The 23,273-nt window shown below is 34.2% G+C and overlaps 3 protein-coding genes across 3 annotated transcripts; 1 reads left to right on the forward strand and 2 right to left on the reverse strand.

Annotated features, from left to right (window-relative positions):
* Window positions 1-11: 11 nt before the first annotated feature.
* Window positions 12-2,137, reverse strand: LOC103319453 (cytochrome P450 CYP72A219-like). Its single transcript, XM_008220994.3, has 5 exons — window positions 1,858-2,137; window positions 1,448-1,665; window positions 1,069-1,313; window positions 590-977; window positions 12-496 (listed from the first exon to the last, which is right to left on the reverse strand). The coding sequence occupies exons 1-5, from the start codon at window positions 2,135-2,137 to the stop codon at window positions 68-70; spliced, it is 1,560 nt and encodes a 519-aa protein (XP_008219216.2). The 3' UTR covers window positions 12-67.
* Window positions 2,138-7,682: 5,545 nt separating this feature from the next.
* LOC103319454 (cytochrome P450 CYP82D47-like) lies at window positions 7,683-9,617 on the reverse strand. Its single transcript, XM_008220995.2, has 2 exons — window positions 8,646-9,617; window positions 7,683-8,519 (listed from the first exon to the last, which is right to left on the reverse strand). Exons 1-2 carry the CDS (start codon window positions 9,615-9,617, stop codon window positions 7,896-7,898), a joined length of 1,596 nt encoding a protein of 531 aa, XP_008219217.2. The 3' UTR covers window positions 7,683-7,895.
* Window positions 9,618-15,589: 5,972 nt separating this feature from the next.
* LOC103319455 (uncharacterized) lies at window positions 15,590-23,273 on the forward strand. Its single transcript, XM_008220996.3, has 15 exons — window positions 15,590-15,843; window positions 15,937-16,058; window positions 16,394-16,453; window positions 18,025-18,144; window positions 18,243-18,362; window positions 19,803-19,944; window positions 20,170-20,346; window positions 20,708-20,866; window positions 20,999-21,105; window positions 21,581-21,671; window positions 21,846-21,987; window positions 22,100-22,256; window positions 22,354-22,470; window positions 22,688-22,814; window positions 22,915-23,273. Exons 1-15 carry the CDS (start codon window positions 15,667-15,669, stop codon window positions 23,182-23,184), a joined length of 2,088 nt encoding a protein of 695 aa, XP_008219218.3. The 5' UTR covers window positions 15,590-15,666; the 3' UTR covers window positions 23,185-23,273.

Genomic DNA, 23,273 nt, shown 5'->3' on the forward strand with positions numbered 1-23,273 from the left:
AGCTGGCCATGTGATGTCCTTATAATTTTTAACTTAATTGTCAACAATATATACCATTTAGAACTAATCAACGTTTACGTAAAATGATATGAGCACCATATTGAGGTTGAAGAAGGTTTCCTTGTGTCGTAGGAGCATGAGCATAGGATGGAGAGAGCTCAAAGGTAAAGTGTTGTAGAATCAATGCCAAGGCTAATTTTGCTTCCTGCATAGCAAAGTTCTGTCCAATGCAAATCCTCGGACCGGCACCGAAAGGGAAGTATGCAAATTGGTTCTTTGTTGCCTTCGAAATTCCTTCTGAAAACCTCTCTGGCTTGAACTCATCTGCATCCTCACCCCACAATTCTTTGTCATGGTGAACAAACATTATGTGTAAGGAGACAAGGACTCCAGCCGGCAATAAGAATTTTCCAAGCTGTGTTTTCTTGCAAGTGGTTCGTGGAAGCTCAACGCCTGCTGGGTATAATCGAAGAACTTCAAGTAAAACCATGGTCACCTGAGACATTTTATATGGTCAAGGTTTCGAATTACCGATATATATATATATATATATATATAGCAGGAGAATATACTAAAAATATATACTTACAACTTTTAGTTGGCTTAGGGCATTAAAGCTTGGTGGGTTGCTTTCAAAGGCTTGCAAGACCTCTTCCCTTGCACGAGCTTGCCAATTCTGGTTTTGACCCAGCAAAATCATTGCCCAAACAAGCAGTGTAGAAGTGCTCTCTGAACCAGCCAAGTAAAACAACCTACACTCCTCAATTACATCTTGAATACTCATTCCAGTGTCTGTCTTGTTCCCATGTTCGCGAATTTCCTTCAAGTTGGACTCCATAAGTATACCTAACAAGTCATCTTTATTGTCTTCACCCAACTTAATTTCCTCTTCTCTTTTATTTATAATACCCCTGAGCAACACATTTATTTCTTTATTTATTTCCTTCATCCTCCTGTTATGCTTGGTTGGTAGAAACCTGCACCAAGTTAACGTCGTACGAGATCAATCGTTTTGTGCCGACATGACGAACAACTAATTAATTTAAATAAAGGAGTACTTAATTTTACCTCCATCCTGGAATGTAAACACTTCGGACGACTAATGAAAAATTTTTATCTTGCTGTTGCAGGAGCTGAAATATTTTTCTTCCCTCTTGATAGCTACTTCCAAATGCAGCCCGAGCAATCACATCGGCCGACAAATTTTTAAGACATGGCCACACATCGAACTCACATGAACCGTCTTTGGACACCAACCCCTTCCACTCGTTAATCATGTCGCTACAGCTTTGGTAAAATGTTGGTAACATACCCTATATACCAAACAAGGAAAAATTTAGGGCAAAAGAAATCCAAAAATTATCGACATATGTACATTTTGGAAAAGTGGACACAATTGCTATAATTAAATCTCCATAAATATAAATGAATGTTGGCGAGTGAGTACCTTTAGCTTCTCTAAATGGAATGCTGGCTTGATAATCTTTCTGTGTTTAGCCCATTTCTCATCTTCAATGTGTAGAAGGCCCTGTACTAGCAACTTGATAAGAGGGTTTGCTGATGGCCTCTGAAAATTTTGACGCTTGTTGAAGATTTCTTTCAAATCTTCTGGGTTCATGATGTTCAACTTTGGCATGGGGCCCATCCAAACAAAAGAATTCCTACCTGCATTTTTTTGGTTTAAAAGTTGCACCTCCAAATTAAATTTTCGTATACAACCCAGTGACCAGAAATGTATTTAACCCAAAAAAACTATCCCAGTTTAAACTTATAAAGAAGATTACACACCATACAACATATACATACATGGATAGGGTAGAAAGGTGATAGGAATTAATGTAAAAGTATTTGGCATACCGTAAGTTTTCACAATTTGATGGACAAATGGCATGACTCGTGGCGCTATATCATGGGAGGTGGAGAGTTTCATGGGTTTGGATTGTGCTTGTCGCAGCATCATTGAGCTATCCTTGGTGTCTCCAAACAAAAGCCTGTAAGAATTGCCTGTAAACCCTTGCTCCCTTAAGCATCTTTCTAGTTTCTTTGGCCTCAACCACATCCAATTCAGCACTCTCCACGCCCATGCAATCACTATGCTCACCCAAACAACACTTAGTACTGCAACCCAACTGGCCATTGATTCCTCCCTTTGTGCTAAAACTTGTGCTTGAGATTTTTGACAGAAAAAGAGAAAAATAGAGATGTGTTTCTAGAGAAGAACTTGTTTGATGGGATGGAAACTGATGCACACAGGATTTTAAACGAGAAGTAATATTTGTCAGAAGAAAAAAGAAAAAGGAAAAGGAAACAATTTAAAGAGATTCCATTTGAATGGCGGTATTCCAAATCTATGGATTTAGATGACATTATAAGGTAAAATTGTTTGTTTATTGTATAATAATCAATGTATATACATCAAGAGTTCAATAAGAAAGAAATAAGAAAACAAGTGAATTTAAAATGATTCTTTGGATATAGTCATTTCATATTCATTTTAATGATACTGTATCTAATTATTTCAAATGCATTCAATCTGATATGGAAAAAGTTAATTAATATGGAAATTTAGCATATTCATTTTATAGAAAATTTAGTCTAGTTGTCAAATCCAAATCTCCCCCTCATCCAAGTGCAACTTAATTAATATATGGAAAAAGTTCAAAAGAGTGAAACAACACGAAAAAAAGAGGGATGTACTTGTTTTTTGCTCCTCTACATTTCCCATATTTGTGGGGTTTTTTTTCTAGTGACCTTAGGTATAAAAGGAATAAAACCAAAAAGGAAACGAAAGAAATTCAACGAAAGGAATTCTCTTCTGCATTTACCATATTAATCAAATTGTTTAGGGCTACAAATGGGCTCAATACATTAATTCAGAACCATACAAAGCTTCATTCAGTTTCGTGTTTTGCAAAATGCCCCTCAATAAATAACAAAAGTTAGAAGAATTTGACAGAAAATTAGGATTGTCCTTGAAGTGCTTGAAATCGAAAACTATAAGGGTAAAAGTGACTCAATTGAAACAACATGGAATTTAGTAGTAAACGTGGTAAACCGCAGGGACCAAATTCCTTCTTCTAAATCCCTCCATCCAAATGTAACTTAATTAATATGAAAAAAGCTCAAGAAGAAAGAAAATAGCGAAACCACACAAAAAAGAGGGAAGTACTTGTTTTTTGTAGTAGTATTTGTCAAACGAAAAAAAAAAATAAGAAAAGGGAAACAAATCTAAGATTCCATTTAAATGGAGGTATTCCAACTTTACGGATTTAGATGACATTTTAAGGTAGAATTGTTTGTTTATCTTATAAATCCAAGTATATATACTATAAAAAAAATAAAAAAAAGGATTTAGCAACGATTGTCTTCGGTTATGTTATGCAGCGTGTCATCATGAGTATTAATTCATATTATATATGTTGAAGAAAAATGTGAACCTTCCAACATAATTTCACCACCACTAATTAAATAATGGTGTTTTATTATTTTAGGTTCAACTCATTCAAGACGCAATGTCTCTTAATTACAATTCTTTGCTTCAAGGGAACACTCTTTGATTCCATCATAAAAAAATAAAAATAAAAAGAACGTGTGTGTTTGGTTTTGCGACTGCCCCTTAAGTCAAACCTCAGGGTGCCTGCGTATCCCTTGCAAGAATCAAGCCACTTGTAGTGGAAAATTTGATTTGAATTATATTCAGTGAATTTAGCTGAATAAACTAGGGGTTCAATTTTGAATTGTGTTTGGGGCTAATTTGGTTAAGAATAAACCAAGGATTCTATTTGGATTTAAGATTTGGGCAGTTGCATCTAAATTGAGTCTCTAAGATTGCCTACGTACCTTTTTGAAGGGATCAAACCAACGTAGTTCGGAATTGATTTGAGTCGAGATGGATATTTGATTTGTGGGAATTTGGTTGATGTAGCCAATGATTCAAATTTGGTTGCAATTGCGTCTATTGGGATGCTAGACTACCTACACACCCTTGATAGGATCAAACCAACCTAGTCGGAATTGCAATAAGTGAATGACTCATTGCACTTGGAAAAGTGTTTGGGAGAATTTGGTTAGGATAAACCAGGGATTCGAATTTGGTTGCGGTTCCGTCTATTGGGATGGAAGATTGTCTACGTACCCTTGATGGGATCAAACCGATGTAGTTCCAAAATTTGAAAATTAATGAGTAAATGTGGCCCACTAATTTAGAATTTGCTTCTTTAAGACAATTTGGAGATTTTAAGATTTTAATATTTTCATAGGTAAATGACACATGGAAAAATTGGATGGTTTTTGTACCATTTTTCTTATTGTCATTGCCCAAGAAAAAATAATGAGCAATTTTGATGAACCAACTAATTTTCTATAATTGACATTTGCATTTGGAAAAGTGTTTGGGCAAATTTGATTAGGATAAATCAAGGATTCAAATTTGGTTGTGGCTGCGTTAATTGGTATGGTAGACTGCCTATGTACCTTGATGAGATTAAACCGACGTAGTTCCAACATTTGAAAATTAATGGATAAGTGTGGCCCATTAATTAAGAATTTGTGTTTGAGAGATTTGAATTTGATCTCTTTGAAATTTGCATGGGTAGATGACTCATGAGAAAATTTGGAATGGTTTTGTACCATCTTTTCATTATCAATGTCAAAGAAAACTAATGGTCAAAATTTTGATGAATCCACTAATTTAATTTGATCATTGACAATTCTTTGCTTGCCGTGAGGAGAAAATAATTCTTGACAATTTATTTGATCAAAGTTTGAAACTAAGTGCCCATAGTTTTTTTATCAGCTTGTCGAAGTTGAAACTAAGTGCCCATAGTTTGAAACTAAGATATTTGGTAATTAAGCCAATCCTGCAGAAAAGTGATGAGCACAATTTTTCCTTACTGCTGGCAGCAATAATAATTTGAACAAGTTGGACCATTTGAGCTTTGGTTTGAGAGTTTGGTCTTTGCATAGATCTGCATGCTGACCTCTTTAGCGGTCAATAATTCAAATAGAAATCTCATGGCTTTTTTAATGCTTGTTTTGAGAATTTATATCAAAGACGGGGTTTCTCACCCATAAGGATTTCTCATTTTAAATAAATTTAAGGATTTCTCACCAAATAATGGATTTCGTATCCAATGATTTTTCGGGGCGACTTAGTGCTCACTCATGGATTTTGTAACCAAATAATTTCGGGGTTTCTCACCCATGGATTTTTGGCATGCTATGCCTAACACCAAAAAAAAAAATGGAGATGATATAATACATGTGGTAATTTTTTTCCTCTTCTCTGTATTGCCCTAATTTCTCCAGCAGCCTTTTTCTTTTATCTCTTGCCTCCTTCTTTTCTCTTTTCTTTTTCTGTTGTAGCCTTTTTATAGGTCAACTGGATAGGACTCCTTTGGGCAAACAACACTTTTGACTTTCAAATAAGTGTTGATAGGATTCAGCCTCATTTTTAGGTCTATTATCTTTTATATCCACCATTTTGAAACACAACACATATCCCTAAATTTTGGGAACACATGTTGGCTTGCATTTACCATTTACTTTAAATATATATATATATATAATTTACTTTGACCATTTTTTTATCTTAACAATATATACTAGCAAAAGAACTAATATGTAAAATTTAATTAAATCAATTTTGATAATATATATATATATATAAAGTAAAAGACAAAGAATGGTGAAACATTCAGAATACCATAAAATACCACTGGTTGATGCAAACATTAAAAATTAAAATTATTAATTAAATGAAGATAATATAGTCAATGACCTTGGCAACGACAAATTTTCGTTTTCTATACTTTCAGGTAACGACTTTTGACATTGGGCAACAATATCCAGTTGTTGGTGAATCCATGTTTTTTTAGGGTGTATATACTCAAGATTTGAATAAGAAATAAATAAATAAAAAGAAGTGGATTTAAAATGATTCTATGGATATGGTCATTTCATATTCATTTCAAGTATACTATATGTAATTAATGTGGTTCTTGTTTTTATAGCAAATTTAGCTAATTATTAAATCCAAATCCCTTCTTTTAAATCCCTCCATCCAAATGCAACTTTTAATTAATATGGAAAAAGCTCAAGAAGAAGGACAAGAGTGAAACCATAAATATTAAAATAAATTTATTAAAGAAAAAGGAAAAAAAGAGAGAGGGGGGGGGGATGTACTTGGTTTTTGCACTCCTCTACGTTACCAATATTAATCAAATTGGTTAGGGCTACAAATGGACACGATACATTAATTCAGAACCATATAAAGCCTCATTCAGTTTGGTGTTTGGTGAAACCCAATATTTACACCAAAAGCATGTACGTGGAATTTACTACAAAGAATACTGTCTGTGGTCTTCTATGGAAATAAATCAAAAAAGTTAAAGATGTTCATTGCTTTTACTTCTTTGTATTGAATATTGATGACCAATCTTTCATACTGCTATGTTTTTTGTATTTGTCTTATTATTTTTCAAATATTACTAGCCTCTTGGCACACGCTCACGCATGTGCCAATTGGTTCTCTTTTTTATTTTTTATTTTATTTTTAGAATTAAGAAAAGATAATATGAGTAGTTATGTTCTATAAAAATATGACCTATTATCTTATTTTATTTTTTAAATATAAAAAATGTGAATTTACCATGTTATCCTCATTTAATTAATAATTTCAATTCTTAATGTTTGAATTAACCAATGACATTTTCTAGTATTTTGAATGTTTCACCATTCTCTGTCTTATGCTTTATATATATATATTAACCCGAGCCAAATTTAAACTTAAGCCCGAACCAAGTCAATTTTGAGACATAAAAAAAATAATCAAACCAAACCAAATTATTATCCAACTCCTAACAGCTTTTCAAAATACTAAAAAGTTTTCACTACCAAAAAAATAATAATAGGCATCGGGAAAAAACCGTTGCCTTTTATTGTTAAAAAAAACTTATGTATTGTAACTTGTAAGGTGATGGTAATTAGGGATATCAAAGATATCGGAGAAAACTGATGCCTATTATAATAAACGACATGATCTCTTCAAATAAATTGATGCCTTAATAAGATTCAGTTATTGACTTTCTTCAAAATAACATTGACTTCGATGCCTTTAAGGAGAATCACATTATTTCTGATATATTTCCTGATATCTTTAAGGTGTTTAGCATCGGTTATTTTTTTATTATGAAGTTTATCATAGTTATTTTTCACACATTGTGAACGTGGAAATTTAATGCATAAAGAACAGGGCATGGATATCTTATTTACATCCTATAGCCATCTGAAGTGTAACCTCCTTCAAATTTGAAACCCTCTAGTCAAAAGCAATTTCTTTTCCGGCATCATACCTCTGGAAAATTAAACATAGTTGAGCACACAAAAATAAGTAAATGTGAAGTCAGGCAAGATCAATAACTATTAATCATGTATATATACTACGAACAGAGAAAGCCTGTAAACTTACCATATCTACCAAAACGTTTAAAACACTAGTATGAATTTAAGCCTAAAAATGAACAAATAGGACGAAAAATGCATAAAAATAAGGGATTCTGAATTTGTTTCTGCTACTGACCACAAGAATAAAATTGGCATAAAACACAAAAATAAATAAGACATGAGAAAAAATCCGTACTTCAATAAATAAATCCGGAGATTTGAAGAGCAACAATACTATATATCAGATTCCAAGCCTCTGCATTTAGAGAATGTCAATTTAGTTCTTGCAAGTTGCAAATATGCTCTAGTCGATAGCTTTAATTTTAAATTCAAAATAGACTACAACAATTGATTGTTATTGCAAGCTGAGGTCCTCAACTGAAATTGGTCAGGAACGCTAAATGTAACTTCAATCCCACATAGTAACATATCAGTTCGCCTTATTTATGATACTATTCATATAATTGAGCAGGAAGGCGCGGCGTGACAACGACTTCAAGAAGGGAAGATTTATGGTTTGTCAACTCCATATTCTCACTCATGTCAACCGGCTCATCACTAGGGGTTGCAATTTCAAACCCATGAAGCAAAGAAGCAAGTGCCAACGGCATCATTTTCATGGCAAGTGATAACCCTGCACACATTCTTCTTCCACTGCTAAATGGTATCAACTCAAAATCCTGACCTCTAACATCAATGTTCTTGTGTGTTGTAAGAAATCGTTCGGGTCGAAACTCATTCGGTTCTGGCCACGTCTTTGGATCTAGTTGGATCTTTCCAATGTTGATGAAGACACGAGTCTTTGCTGGGATATGGTAGCCCCCTAAAATGCAATCTTCTGTGGACACATGGGCCAGTGGAACTGGTCCTGGAGGGTATAAACGCATTGTTTCTTTGAGAACCGCTTGGAGATAGACCAAGTTGTCGATGTCAGATTCCTTCACTTGCCTCTCTCTTCCAATAATTTGGTCTAATTCTTCTTGGGCCCTTTTTAGGGTTTCAGGGTTGTTCAGAAGTAAAGACAGTGCCCATGATAATGTCCCTGTAGTTACATCTACACCTGCTAAGAGAATAGTCTGTGAAACAAGTACACAAAATTACATTGGGTAGATGAAGGCCTTAGATTTGGGTTATCCAAGGGTTGTTCAGAAATAATAAATAAAGAGTTAAGTGATGAATTGGGTATTAAAATGTGCACATACCAGGGCGGTAGCTTTGTTGATGGTATCGGCATCATACTCCTTGGTAACTTTCAAATCATCATCAAGAAATGAAATCATGGTATCCATAAAGTCACGGTCATCATCACCCTTCACCCCACCAGAAATCTTCCTCTTCTGCTTATGCTCATCTAGCCAAACTTGAAGCAGTTGATCTACCTCCTTTAATTTCTTCCTCATTGCCTTCTGATGGCCACCCAAGTCCAACCATCTCAAGAAAGGAACCGCATCTGAAAGCACCACAGTCCCAAGCATATGAAGAACATCATGGAAAATCTTTCTCCCCATCAACTCTCCTGGCAAGGGGTTCTTTGCGTAATTTTTAGCTTCAGTGCATCTTTGCCCTAATATCATCCTAAAAATCACATTCTCACTTATGTCGCCAAACCATTCTTTCATTTCCACCACCACCTCATTTGAACCACCACTCTTCTTGTTCTTCGTCCACTGCTCGTATATTTCTCTGATCGATGTGCTCACTTCGGATTCTCTAACGTGTTTGAGCATCTCGATGCGATGGTTGGAGAAGAGCTCGTGCATGACCTTTTTTTTGATTTCGTGAAAGTAGCGGCCGTAGGTGCTGAATGCAAAGAAGGCATAGTTGTAGCCAAGGATTTCTGAGACTACAGATTGTACACGGCTAGAAAAGACTTTGTCATGTGTCTTTAAACACTCTTTCGCCATTTCCGAGCTGCTCACAACCACAGCTCTCTCCACTCCATACTTTATAGTGAAAATTGGTCCATACTTATCTGCCAATTTACCCAATGCCATATGGAGTGGTTCTGCAGGACTTTTAAATAAGCGGAGGTGGCCGATTATAGGCCATGCACCTCCAGCCAGTGGTGGTGATTTTCTGACTGCTCTTGGTTTACAAAATGGGGAGCGGATAAATAGTGAAAAGGCAAATGTGACTACAACAAGAGCTACCAGAGATGATAGTTGGAGGTCCATGGCTATGTGGTCTGGGGAGATTTGATGTCTTTGTTGTTTCTTTTGTCTTCAGCTTTGCTTTGTTTTATAGTGCATATGTATCTAAACAGTTCAGTCGCTATCCTATCCCTTTATTCGTTTGTCCATTAAGCTGATACATTGTTTCTAGCAAATATGGTAAACGACGTATTTGTTAAACAAAAAAGAAAGGAAAAAATTCCGAGATTCCATTTGGATGGAGGTATTCCAAATCAATGGATTTAGACACCATTATAGTGTAGAATTGTTTGTTTAGCCTATAACAATGCATGTACTGTGATTTTTGTTTTTAAAGCAAATTTATCCTAGTTGTCAACCCCAAGTTCTTTCTTTTAAATCGCTTCATCTAAATGTAACTTAACGAATATGGAAAAATCTCAAGAAGACCAAAAAGACAAGACACCACACAAAAAAGGGGGATGTACTTGTTTTTTGCTCCTCTACATTTCCCATATTTGCAAGTATTTTTCAATGGCCTTAGGTAAAAAAGGAACAAAAACAAAAGGAAAGAAAGAAATTCAACAAAAATGAATTCTCTTCTGCATATTAATCAAATTGGGTTATAGGAATGTAAACGGGCTCTACTCACTTCAAATTCGACTCGTTTTCTGCTTGTTTTTTGGCTCGTTCGAACTCTGTTAATAAAATAAACAAGCTAAGCTCGACTAAAATATTATGCTACTTAGAAAAACGTTAATCTTACATTAAAATAAGGGAGCTGATTTTTCCACTCCGCTTTTGTCCACTTACATTCCCTTTGTTGGAAATTATATGCTCTCTCACTCCTCTTTTGACTTACACTCTTTTTTTTGTTAGAGTAAAAAGTATTTAAAAAAAACAAAAGGGAGTGTAAGTGAATAAAATGAGAGTGAAAAAATCAGCACCCTAAAATAAACATGTCATAAACAGTTAAACCCAACTGTTACCATGGTTTATGCACCGTAAAAGAATATTTGCCAATTATGAGGATATTGGTCTTTTTCTTCAACTATAATAGCACGATAATCTAAATAATTAGGGATGTACCCACCACAATTTGTCTCAATCTGAGTTTTACATTCTTTCCACTAGTACATATATTTCAAACCAACATCATGTGATGCATGCCATGTTTTCAATGTGATAATTACTCCCATTAACAAATTTATAGCGGATCGAACTCTCCAAATTAAAAATTCACTCATAATTATCACCTTTACTGTGACATCATTTCTTCACATGCCTCCCTATGAACCAAAAATAAAAATAAAAAAAATCACTTGCAAAGCACCCATTGGTTGTGTGTGTGAGTTTAGTATATTATTGCTCCTTACAGAAAAAAAAAAAAAAAATCACTGACTCTGCGGCCGGAGCAGTTCAACTTTTCTTCAAAATTATATTGTATTATAATATTAGGAATTAAGGCTTTCAGGTTGATCAGGGGATTAGTATTTTAGGATTTATATGAAAAGATATTTAGGTTTGTTTTCAATTGGGATTTTCATGAATTATTAAACGAGTGATCAAGGACGGACTCAGAATTTTAAAATGAGGTGAGCTAAATTTACTTTACCTACACATCGAAGGAAATAAAGAAATTTCAGAATTCATATAATAAAGAAATCAAACAAATATTATTGTCCTTAATTGAGATTATAAAGAGAAATCACTAATCAACAACCCAAAAAATATAATAAATTTATCACAAAGATTTTTACGCCCAACAAAAAAATTTGCACTGTTAAGATTAAAGATTTTAATTTGAGTGGGCCATGTTAGTATATATGTCCTATATAAGATGAATAATGCTACTCTTATCACATTCGTATACCACATCTATATACCATCTTATGTGGCAGTTGAGGTGGACAACCACATCAATTACAATTATTTAATATTTTCTTTTCTTTTATGATTTATTATAATATTTGTTTTTCTTATTGTCTTAATTAAAATACACTTCATTTATTTAATAGATGTGACATATAATATGGACATGCCACATCATGTGGTATAGAAATGTGGGATAAAAATGTGGTAAGTGTAGCATTACTCATATAAGATTGCGGAAATGCTATAATGTTGGGTTATTTTGGTTAGGGGGTTCAATGTGGCGGTCTATACCACCATCCAACAAGAGAGAGAAAGTGTTGGAGTGAAACTTGTTAAATGAATGAATGGTGGGATGGAACCTCACATTGAACCCCCTCAACAAAATCCCCCTCATTATAAAAGCTAGCAGGTGGGCTGGATGAAATTTTCGACTTACAAAATAAAAACCCACCTAGGCTATAGCCCAGTTTAGTCTCTTTAGAGCAACTCCACCCATTTGCCCTTAGCCATGGCAAGGGAGGAGCTAGGGCAGCCACTATTCACGTGAATAGTGGTTGCCCTTGCAAATAGTATTTTGTGTTTCCAGCCGTTGCCATGGCTAAGGGCAATTACTATTCATTTTTTTATTTTTTTCACAAATTTTTTTACCCCAATAATTAATTTGGATAATATTTTCGGGTTCTTACGTGCCAATACTATTCATATCTCATAATTGGATAAAATTTTCAATTTCAAATTTTGATAAATTTTTTTAAAAAAAATTGGCTGGTATTTATAGAAAAAAATTCATTACATTTTGGGTATTTTTTAAAAAAATTTCAGAAATTTTTTCAGTATTTTATTGCAAAAAAATTGACTGTCGTTGGATTGGAGGAAAAAATCAGATGGGAGAGCCCAAATGACGCCATGTGGCAACAGAAAAAAATCACATGAGTGGGTGATGATGACTGGCGTCGCGATGACATCATCACTAGCCCTAGTTTTGGACCTCGGGCTGAACTGGCCTTCGCCCGAGTTCATAGGACCCATTCCTTGCCCAGCTGGGCTCATCGCTGAAACCCATTTTTGCTTTTTTCCCCACCAGCGCTGTGGCACCGGTGGAACTGCTCTTATAGGTCCGTCCTAAAGGAACAACACACCCCTAACACTCAAACCAAAATGCCAACTATTAGAGAGAGAGAGAGAGAGAGAGAGAGAGAGAGAGAGAGAGAGAGAGAGAGAGAGAGCTCTAGATTGGGGGAAAACCCGCATCTCGCCTGATCCTCGATGTTCTCCGAGTTTTGGGGAATCTATGACGATTCCTTTGGTAGATCTATTGTCTCTACCACAAATCTGGGTTGGCTTTGGATATCCCTCATCTTGAAGGGCTACTCTTTTTGTGTTATTGTTTCGTCATAGAGAAATAATAAAATATTACAGTAGTATGGTGTGAAATCCCATATTGTAATATTTCATAAAATTGATATTTATAATTATTAATTTTCAAAACTATATATATATATATATATATATTAGTTAGTTGAATGGTAAGCTGTGTGAATCCAGCTTTAGCCTATCAAACCTCATTGTTATGATTTTAACTATAGTAATTCCTTTAATATTTAATATACACACAAAAGCTTTTAGAAATATATTGGTGCCTACTAAACTTTGACGTGTTGCATTCTGAAGTCTTCAAAAACCAATTGAAGATGAGGTGGTATGTTTTGAGTTGAGGTGTAAGAATTATAGATGTTCTCATATATAAATGTATTTGGAAAGTGCTACTAAGCACTCCCCGGAAACCAACAGCTAAGAACTAAATGGAGTGGCAGTTTTCCTTCAAGCCACCAATTTAGTCTATAAATCATAGGATTGTAGCCTAGAGATCCCTAGGTTAGTTAGGTGGCATAATATTAAAGCTTCATCTACTATTGTTTTGCCGACTCTAACCTACTATATATAAGTTCTAACTAGTAGTTATTGAATCATAGGTTCTTCAAAGTTATGTTAGTTTCTTAAAAATTCGAGAGTGAAAACTAAGTGTGATAAGATTTTGGAAAAAGCTCAACTAGGAAGTGTACAATAGCTTTGGATTCGAGGTAGGGGTTTTTTGGGGAGGTTTTGTTTTGCATACATTGAGTTAATTAAATATTGTAAATATTACATTAGGCTTGATAATATTTGATTGTTGTTATGCTTGGTTATATTGTTTGATTGTTATCCTTGATATTAGATGTATGCATGTTGTCAATTATCATTATAATTTGATGAATTTTGACATATTCATATGTTGTCGGTGGTGGTTGGAATTTTTGGGTTCATAAAGAAATTATGGAAAAGAGGATAATGGGAAGTATCTTTTGTGTAGTTGAGTCTAACCATTGTAGGGACCAAGTTCAAGCGAGCCCGTGTGCACAGTAGATTAAGAAATCGGCGGTATAATTGTCGATTGGGTGATTTGGACTTGGAGATCAATGGTGTAGACAAGATGACTAGCAAAAGGGGAATTATGGGATGATTGAAATGGGTGTTAGTTTATATAATGGGGCATTCGGAATCACAGTGGTAAAATGCATGGTATGGGACATGCAGATTTGCTTGCCCTATTATATAGATTAACGGGTTGGGTAGAATTGAAGTTCATTCATGCATTGTATAAATTGTACATTATAAATCTCACTAATCACATAAGACATAGGACCCCTACTGAGCATGTAATGCTCACCCCTTGTTGAATCTATTGCAGGCTTTGAAACTGAAGTGTAGTTTTTGCTGAGGAAACAAGAAGAATGGATTATGGATAGTTTTGAGTGTTTTGTTAAAAGTTTGTTACTTTCTTGTTATTTTGCTTGTAATAATACAATGTAAATTACTTTGACTTAAATGGAAGTTTATGTTCAATCTTCATGTTTCTTGGTAATTAAATTTTTAGTTTTAGTTTTTCTTTTACCTCACATTCCCAAATAATAAAAAATAAAAAAATAATTGGGGTGTGACATATGGTCACGTGGTACATCTTGTATGTGTCATAATATAGGTGTATGACATGGTTTATTTGTCCTCCTTTTAAGGAATAGTATCAATAAATATTAACTTATATTATAACACGTAAGATGTACCATGTAGTCGTACTACTATAGTACTCTATAATTCCCCCTTCCCCCTCCTCCTTTTTAATTGCGTATCGATGTTACATAGGGGGTACCCCATCGAGGATCAAGTTCTCCATTCCATTCATAAAAGTTTAAATTCTAAAATCAACAAAACATTTATTAAATGAAGATATCCACTAATATAGTAATTAAATGTTAAAATAGTCCAATGTCTCTACAATTGGACAAATTGGTCCAGTCATCATTCAACAGTGACATGAATTAACTCTTATATCACTATCGGACTAACTCTTTTAGTGACTTATCATGAATATTTCATTGTTTATTGAAAACGTTCTATTCATAAAAAACCTAATAACTAAAATATTTGATTTGAGTAAATTTGTACAAAAATAATTAAATAAAGATCTAAAAATCAAATATTTCGGATCATGAGATACCCAATCCCCGTCCCCATACCCAAACATGATTCGGGCTTCTACAACCTGATCCATGTTCCCATATCCGATTATCCACCACCACACACCCTCCCCATATATAGGACGGGTCCCCCCTTGGGTGTAAGGATTATTGCCCTCCAATTTGGTGAACTGACACCCCTTTTCTTCCTGAATTTACAGACAAAACAAATCCCGGAAAAAATAAATTAAAAGTTTTCCCAAAGATACAAACGAAATAAAATATTTAAAATAAAAAAGCCAAAAAGGAAAGACGTACGAATACCAATCAATCATCTCTAAACTTTCTCCTCAATACATGAATAAATTTGAAAATAAATAAAAGCAATGAAACCCCAAAAAGAAAGAATAAAAACGCATCTTTCTAAACCGTATCCGCACAATAACTTTCCTATAATATACTAGAAAACAAGTTAAGTTTTTCAAATGAACCTTTTTATCATAGATCGCTTCACAAATATACATATATATACTTTTCTCCACCAACGACTAGTGCATGCCCCGTCTGTTGGTTCACCAAACACAGAAACTGGTGGCGACAAAGTAAAGAAATCACAAGACAATATTATTATATTTTAATTTATTTATATTCTTTTGTTTCATGTTCACGGAAACTTGGCCAATATTTCAACATTCCTGATCTCGACCTTTGCCTTCACGGTTCACATGTCGACCTTTCATGTCAGATCAGGAAAGGGACCAAAAGGCGACGCTTTTTCCGTCTCGAAAACATGGCTGTCGGTAAAGTTGTGTTTCATCGTTCTCTTAATCCAGGCCGTGACTTTCCCAGCCGCTGCTGCGCAAAATATCACAGGCCTGCAGTTGCATATCCGTGAACAAGATGTAAGCATTTTTGGTACACTTTGGACTGACGAGACGACGTCGTTTTTGTTAGTGTCATAATATGATATCTTAATTTATGAATTATTTGGGCAGGTGGTGATGGATAATGGGATTCTCCAGGTGACGGTATCAAAACCAGCCGGGATGATCACCGGAATTCAATATAATGGCGTCGACAATTTGCTTGAAATTCTTAATGAAGATTCCAATAGAGGGTAAGGCCTCTTCCCTCAAATTGGATTTCAAATAATGAAGATTTCTTTATATGGATCAGTATTGGCTATAGTTGTTGACTTAGAAGAGAAAAACTTAGATACGGTTGAAAATATATGTAAACAATAATGCTACTTCTATTTTGGTACTGCATAATTGTTGAGAGTATCTCATGTCGAATGATGGAAACTTAGCTTAAGAGCGTACACATCTTTGTCTATTGCTAATCTCGGTTTAGGGTTGGATGATTTAATTTTAATATGCGGGGGGTTGAAAGTTAGCCTTTTTGGGGCAATGTATATGCATACACGCATGCTTATGTATTAGCTATTTGCAGGTATTGGGACCTGGTTTGGGATGCGCCAGAAATTAAAAGAAAAAAAGGCGAATTTGATAGGTGTGCTTCTGTCCTTTCTTATACTATAAGTCATGCAACTTAATGATAGCTAACCTCCTTTAATTTTATTGTTAATTGTATTACTGTTCTCTTGCCAGTAGCTTAGCATTCTCATATATCAATTTCAACCACGCATTGATAGTGTAGATTCTTCTTCAAATGTGTTTTTAAAATTAAATACGATTTGATATACTTTCCACCAAAAAAATGCATACAATTTGATAATATAATGCTTGTTAGAGCAAGGGGCCGCGGCTTGTAATTCAATGGTTAGGAACAATTACCCTTAACATGAAAACTGAAAACATGACGACAGGATATCAAATTTTGTAAACTAAAGGAAACATTTTTTAGATTAATTGTGATTGATATATTTAACGTAAACTTTATGGATGGTTGCACAAATCTTGTAACCTTAGGTTTTTTTTTTTTTGGTTAATAAATAGATGGTTACAAGGGGTTTTTTTTTATATAGAGAACTTCAACAGAACGAGAGAGAATTTATTGATAATTGGAAGAAATACAATTGGAGGTATTATAATCCTATTTGACAAGGTGATTTGAAATTGGGCTATAGTTAGTAATAAAATATCGACCTTAGCATCTTTTGTAATAAATGGATGCCTACAAGGGGTATTATACTCCTATTTGAAAAGGTATTTTTATCCCCAAAAAAAAAAAAAAAAAGATATTTTGAAATTTGGCTACAATTAGTAATAAAATATCACTTCCGGTGTAGCCCATTAGAAAAGGACGCTAACTATTCTCAGGTTCAAATGCCACAACACTTTAGTAGTGTGTGTGTGTGAGAGAGAGAAATCTTCCTCCCCTTGTAGTTTAGATTTGCTTGTATTATAAATAAATAAAACAATATCACTTTTGTTATATAAAAATTATTAGTAATAATAAAATTATTGGATGTATGCTTCACAGTGCAAGCGTGTAAAGAGGCTGAAAAAAATTATTATGCACACTAGAGGATTATCGTGCACTAATTCTGTGAGTGTTTTAAAATATTCAATATTCAATTTCAAGTTCATGATGACATTCTGGAAGTGTGAAAAACATCTCCTTCAAAAATTAAAAGTTTAGGATCTGTTTGGTAACTTTTTCATTTTTCATTTTCATTTTCAAAACAGATTTCGTTTTTAAAAAAAAGTGAAATTTATAGTTTTCAAAATCACCCTTATTTTTTAAAACAACTTGAAAATGTTTTAGATTTTAGTTTTTATTTTCATTTTCATTCTTTTTGTGCTCCTTTCTCATTCACCAATTTTACATCACTATACATGCATTGCATTCTAGTTGCCAAACTCGATATTTGAGACCACCTAACTTGGACATGGCCATTCAACTATTGTGTTCAATCACGGACCTAGTCCAAGCCTTGGGACCTTTAGATTCAAAATTCACCAAACAATCATCATACTCCAAAAAATTCATCGAAAAATACTACGAACTTATTGTAACATCCACTTTCATTTTATGATCTCAAATTCACAATTTGACTCCGAAAAAAATTTCATTTCCAAGTTCCACATAAAACTGAAAACTAGTTGCTCTATTTGCAGGATGGAAACAACCAATTTTACAGTGATTGTGGAAACTGAGAACCAGATAGAGCTTTCATTCACCAGAATGTGGGATCCCTCTCTAGAAGGAAAGTTTGTGCCTCTAAATATTGACAAAAGGTCAGTTTGAAAGAAAAATTATGGTGAATTTATTTTATTAATTGTATGTGATTAGTTCATGATTAATTGATGGTGACAATAGTAATGTGAATTTCAAGGTTTGTTATGCTTCGCAACTCCTCAGGCTTCTATACGTACGGTATCTATGAACACTTGAAGGATTGGCCTGCTTTCAACTTGACCAATACCAGGGTCGTGTTTAAGCTCAGAAAAGACAAGTAATTTCCCTTCATCCATTTTCTCTTTATTTTAGGCAACCATTATTGGAGTGCCAATTGCATCCCCCTTCATTTGTTACAATAAAATTAGCGAATTGATTATTAGTATATTACCGTATATAAAAGGTAAGGTCTAGGCCAAATAAAGTAACAACAATTTTAGGCAGATATGGGCTTACGTTAGAGCGGATGTACTTCCTATTATGCACATCCGCTCAAATTTTCCTCCTCATAATTTAAATTAGATTAAAATAGAATATCGCTTGTATATAAATATATATATATATATATATATAATATACTGAGAGACTTCCATTGAGGATCCTCAAATAAACTTATTTGAGGACACCCTTGTAGGCCCCACTCGGATTGTATTTCACTAATCCAAACTGTCTATTTTGTAGATACTCATTCAAAGATCATCTCTACAAAAAATCACTTGAATCCGATATCATTTGACCATTCAATTGAGTTATTAAAATTTTAGTACTTTCTTGAAGTACCGTGTTCATTGATTTTATATGACACAATTGGATGTCGAAACGGTTTTCAATTTGTCTAATTTTTTGTAAGGATGATCTATGAATGAAACCTAAAAAATAAATGGTTTGGATTATTGGGAAAAAAATTATATAGTCTAAAGCGTCCTCAAATAAAATTATTTGAGAGATCCTCAAATAAAATTATTTGAGAGATCCCTCAATAGAAGGTATATATATATATATATAACAACTTTAGAGTGCTGAGGTTGTATAGTACAAATAGCACACTCATAAAGTATAATAAAAAGGAACTAACCAATCATGGAATTAGAGAAATGCATTGTAGATGACATGAGGTGGTGGTGCATTTGTACGTTGGCAATTTAATTGATGGTGACAAAACAGAACGTATTAAAATTCTAATTCCAATGTGAAAGTTTGAATGTAGTAGGCAGAAAAGAAAACTCACACAGTAGCAAAAAGGAAAAAACAAAACTCATACTGGGGTAGCTTCCTCGTGATGTCAGATCCAAAAGACAAATGCTTTCTCGTGAAGATGATGATGTTTACCCTTTCAATCTCACCGAAACCGAACCGAAAATAAATATAGCGCCCAATGGAGGGGCACCAGCTATACCAGTCTCTTGCTCAACACATGGTGTATAAAATGCATCAGTACTTACCGAATTAAAATATATATTAATTTTTGTAGGTTAATAATAATATTTTAAGTTGTAAAAAAAATATTATACTATATGTATCACATTTATTGACCGCATTACTAATCACTTGTGGACTCACATATATTCGAGAGGTGGTCAAGAATGTGATCGATAAATGTATTACTGAATAGTAGCATTCGTCAGTAAAAGGGTAGATCTTAGATTTTGGTAAAAGGGAACAAAAATACTTTCTTTAATATTTTTCACCTTTAAATAAATAAAAAATCTTGTTGTAGGTTTCATTACATGGCAATGTCAGATAATAGACAAAGATACATGCCACTTCCTGATGATCGGACGGCAGAAAGAGGCCAACCCCTAGCTTACCCAGAGGCTGTCTTGCTTGTCAATCCTGTGGAGCCAGAGTTTAAAGGAGAAGTATTTCTTCTAACTTCTAACAATCTTAACAAACAACATTTTTATAATTATTATTTCACATTATTGTCATACTCTGAATTTAGATCGAGCATAATTCAAATAAAATTAATCGCTTATCAAATGTCTAAATCATATACGATAAAATTGATAGACAGGAAAAACAAATATCCGATCCCATAATAGTACATACGGTTTCTTGGTTCATTTTTGGTCGATTTTGCGCAGGTGGATGATAAGTATCAATATTCAATTGAGAACAAGAACAATCGGGTGCATGGATGGATATCCACGGTCACTGACCCACCCATGGGGTTCTGGCAGATTACTCCTAGCGAAGAGTTCAAATCTGGTGGGCCTCTCAAACAGTGCCTTACTTCCCATGTTGGGCCCATCACCCTTGCTGTAAGTACGTTTATTTTTCAGCCTAGATAGATCTAGCTTGATTCGAGCTCGGCTCGTTCATTAAAACTTGAGCATAATATTTTGCTTGAGCTCAGCTCGTTTCTCTTACAAATTGATTGGTTCATTTGGGTTACATTGGAGGAAAGAAATCCCACTAAAATTCGATCTGGGTGTCATAGGGAAGACGGGAAATCCACTACTATTGTGGTAGGAACCCATTGGCGAATTAATTGGTTAGGTAACGAACCAAATACGGGTCAACTCAAATTGCATCAAGATATAGAGCCCTAATTCGTGCCGTAATGGTTATTAAAAACGAGAAGTAGAATTGTACTAACTTTGATTGAAATGGTACCTTCAGATATTTCACAGCACCCATTACTCAGGAGCGGATTTGATATTACAATTTGGGCCGAATGAGCCATGGAAGAAGGTTTTCGGCCCCGTTTTTATCCATCTTAATTCTTTGGTGAATGGAGATGACCCACTTAAGCGGCTATGGGAAGACGCTAAACAGCAGGTTTGACATTTAAAAAAAAAACCCAAATACGTTCTTTGTATTTTTTTTACAATTCTAAAAGAAAATTATTTTGCAATTTTAATTGTTTATTGGGTGAAATATCATCTCTGAAAAATTTGTATCACATTTCAGATGGAAGTTGAAGTTCAAAGCTGGCCATATGATTTTCCAGCTTCCAAGGACTTTCTGCCGTTGGATCAACGAGGTAGTGTGAGCGGCAGATTACTAGTCCATGACAGGTAACTATTTGTTATTATAGCACATTTATATATCTTTTGGTGATCATATTAATATATTAATTGTGTCTCAAATTTTGTAAGGTTTTGTTTTCAATTTAGAAAATAGAACCCTAATGGGAAAAAACAAAAACGAAAAAAGAAAGTGTCAATTGGATTATATCCCTTGTGAAACAAAGCATTTGATTTAGAGATTTATGTGTTCTTAATTTCTGAAAGCCTCTTTTGGAAGTCTTTAAAAAGTCTGTGTACCATGTCATTGTGAGCTTGTTAGTGATTGAGTCAACAATGTACGTGAATTTTACATCCTCCTGTGTAGCCCCGTCATATATACACATCAACAGTGAACATAGTCAAGTTTTCGGTGATTGATATTTTATTTTCTGTCATATAAATTCGTTTATGCCAACGCTAACATAGTACGCCCTTTATTTCCTTTGAAAATTAAAGTGAAAGTTCAATATATACACTTGTGTAGGTATATTAGTGATGAAGACTTACCCGGAAATGGTACCCTGGTGGGGTTGGCAGCTCCAGGAAATGTTGGATCATGGCAATTTGAATGCAAGGTATGCATATATTTGCAATCAAGTGTTCTATGGTAAAACCGAAGCTTATTTGAAGAATTTCTCAGCCGAAACTTCTTTATGTATATTATGAATAGTATTACATGTACCCAATTTCCAAATATACTTATGAATGATATAGAAATTTACAGCTTGATGTTTTAAATTTTACATCAGGGATATCAATTTTGGACTAAAGCAGACGAGAAAGGCTGCTTCTCCATAACTGGAATCCGTCCAGGCACCTATAATCTTTTTGCCTATGTTCCTGGTTTAATTGGTGATTATCGATATGACGCTGAAGTAACCATATCTCCAGGTCTTATTTTTACCTTCTTTTTTAATTTTTACTTATATTAAGTTTTCTTTATTATATATAAATAAATAAATAAATCCATTTACACTGTGATTTTATGTAAAATAACCTGCAGGTTGTGATAAAGATGTGGGTACACTCGTTTATGAACCTCCAAGAAGTGGGCCGACTCTATGGGAAATAGGCATTCCAGATCGAACTGCAGCAGAATTCTTTGTTCCTGATCCTAACCCAAAGTACATTAACAAGCTCTATCTCAACCACACTGACAGGTTTGTTCTTCCTATATTGATAATCTACTTTTATCAGAATTTATATTTTTTATTATAAGCTAGGTCATGAAATTCAGGCTTCTGTTGTAAATGGCAGGTTTAGGCAATATGGATTGTGGGAAAGATATGCAGATTTATATCCTCACAACGACATGGTTTACACCGTGGGCGTTAGCGATTATAGAAAAGATTTCTTCTTTGCTCAGGTTACCAGGTAATTCATTATTGGCGGGGTAATGCTACGTAAATATGTTACAACATCCTGACATGTTAAGTTATCAGATGGAGTTTGATATATTTAAACATGTGACACTCAATTAGAAAACATATTAAGACACTATTCTAATATGCTAAAAACCTAACTCTTTCAATTGTAAGATCACATTTAACTATTTATATATCATGCATGTTCCCCTTTTTTTTATCCACAGGAAGACAGATAATAACACATACCAAGGATCAACATGGCAGATTAAGTTCAAACTTGACATTGTGGACAAGAACAATACCTACAAACTACGAATAGCACTAGCCACAGCACATGTTTCTGACTTACAAGTATTACTTCTTGACTTTGAATCTGAACCCTAAATTTCATACCCATTAACTATGACTTACAAGTAAATTCTAATGAAAATTTTGCTTCAACTCTTCAAAGGTTCGGATCAATGACCTCCGACCAAGCAATCCTCATTTTTCAACGGGACTGATTGGAAACGATAACACCATCGCAAGGCATGGAATTCATGGGCTGTATAGGCTGTACAATGTCGACGTTCCTGGTGTTCAGCTGGTGGAAGGGAACAATACCATTTTTCTAACTCGAACATGGAGTACAAGTCCTTTCCAAGGAATTATGTATGACTATATTCGTTTAGAAGGTCCCCCATCTTCTAAGGGCAACAATCTTGGATTCAGTTCCAAGTAATTAATCATTTATTCATTGGATTCGTTGTTTAGTTCTTTAATTTGTAAGTGGCTTTATAAGTTATAGATTATTTGTAGTTAAAGCTCAAA

Source organism: Prunus mume, linkage group LG2, assembly GCF_029339155.1.
Source record: "Prunus mume cultivar Tortuosa linkage group LG2, ASM2933915v1, whole genome shotgun sequence".
Classification (NCBI taxonomy): domain Eukaryota; kingdom Viridiplantae; phylum Streptophyta; class Magnoliopsida; order Rosales; family Rosaceae; genus Prunus; species Prunus mume.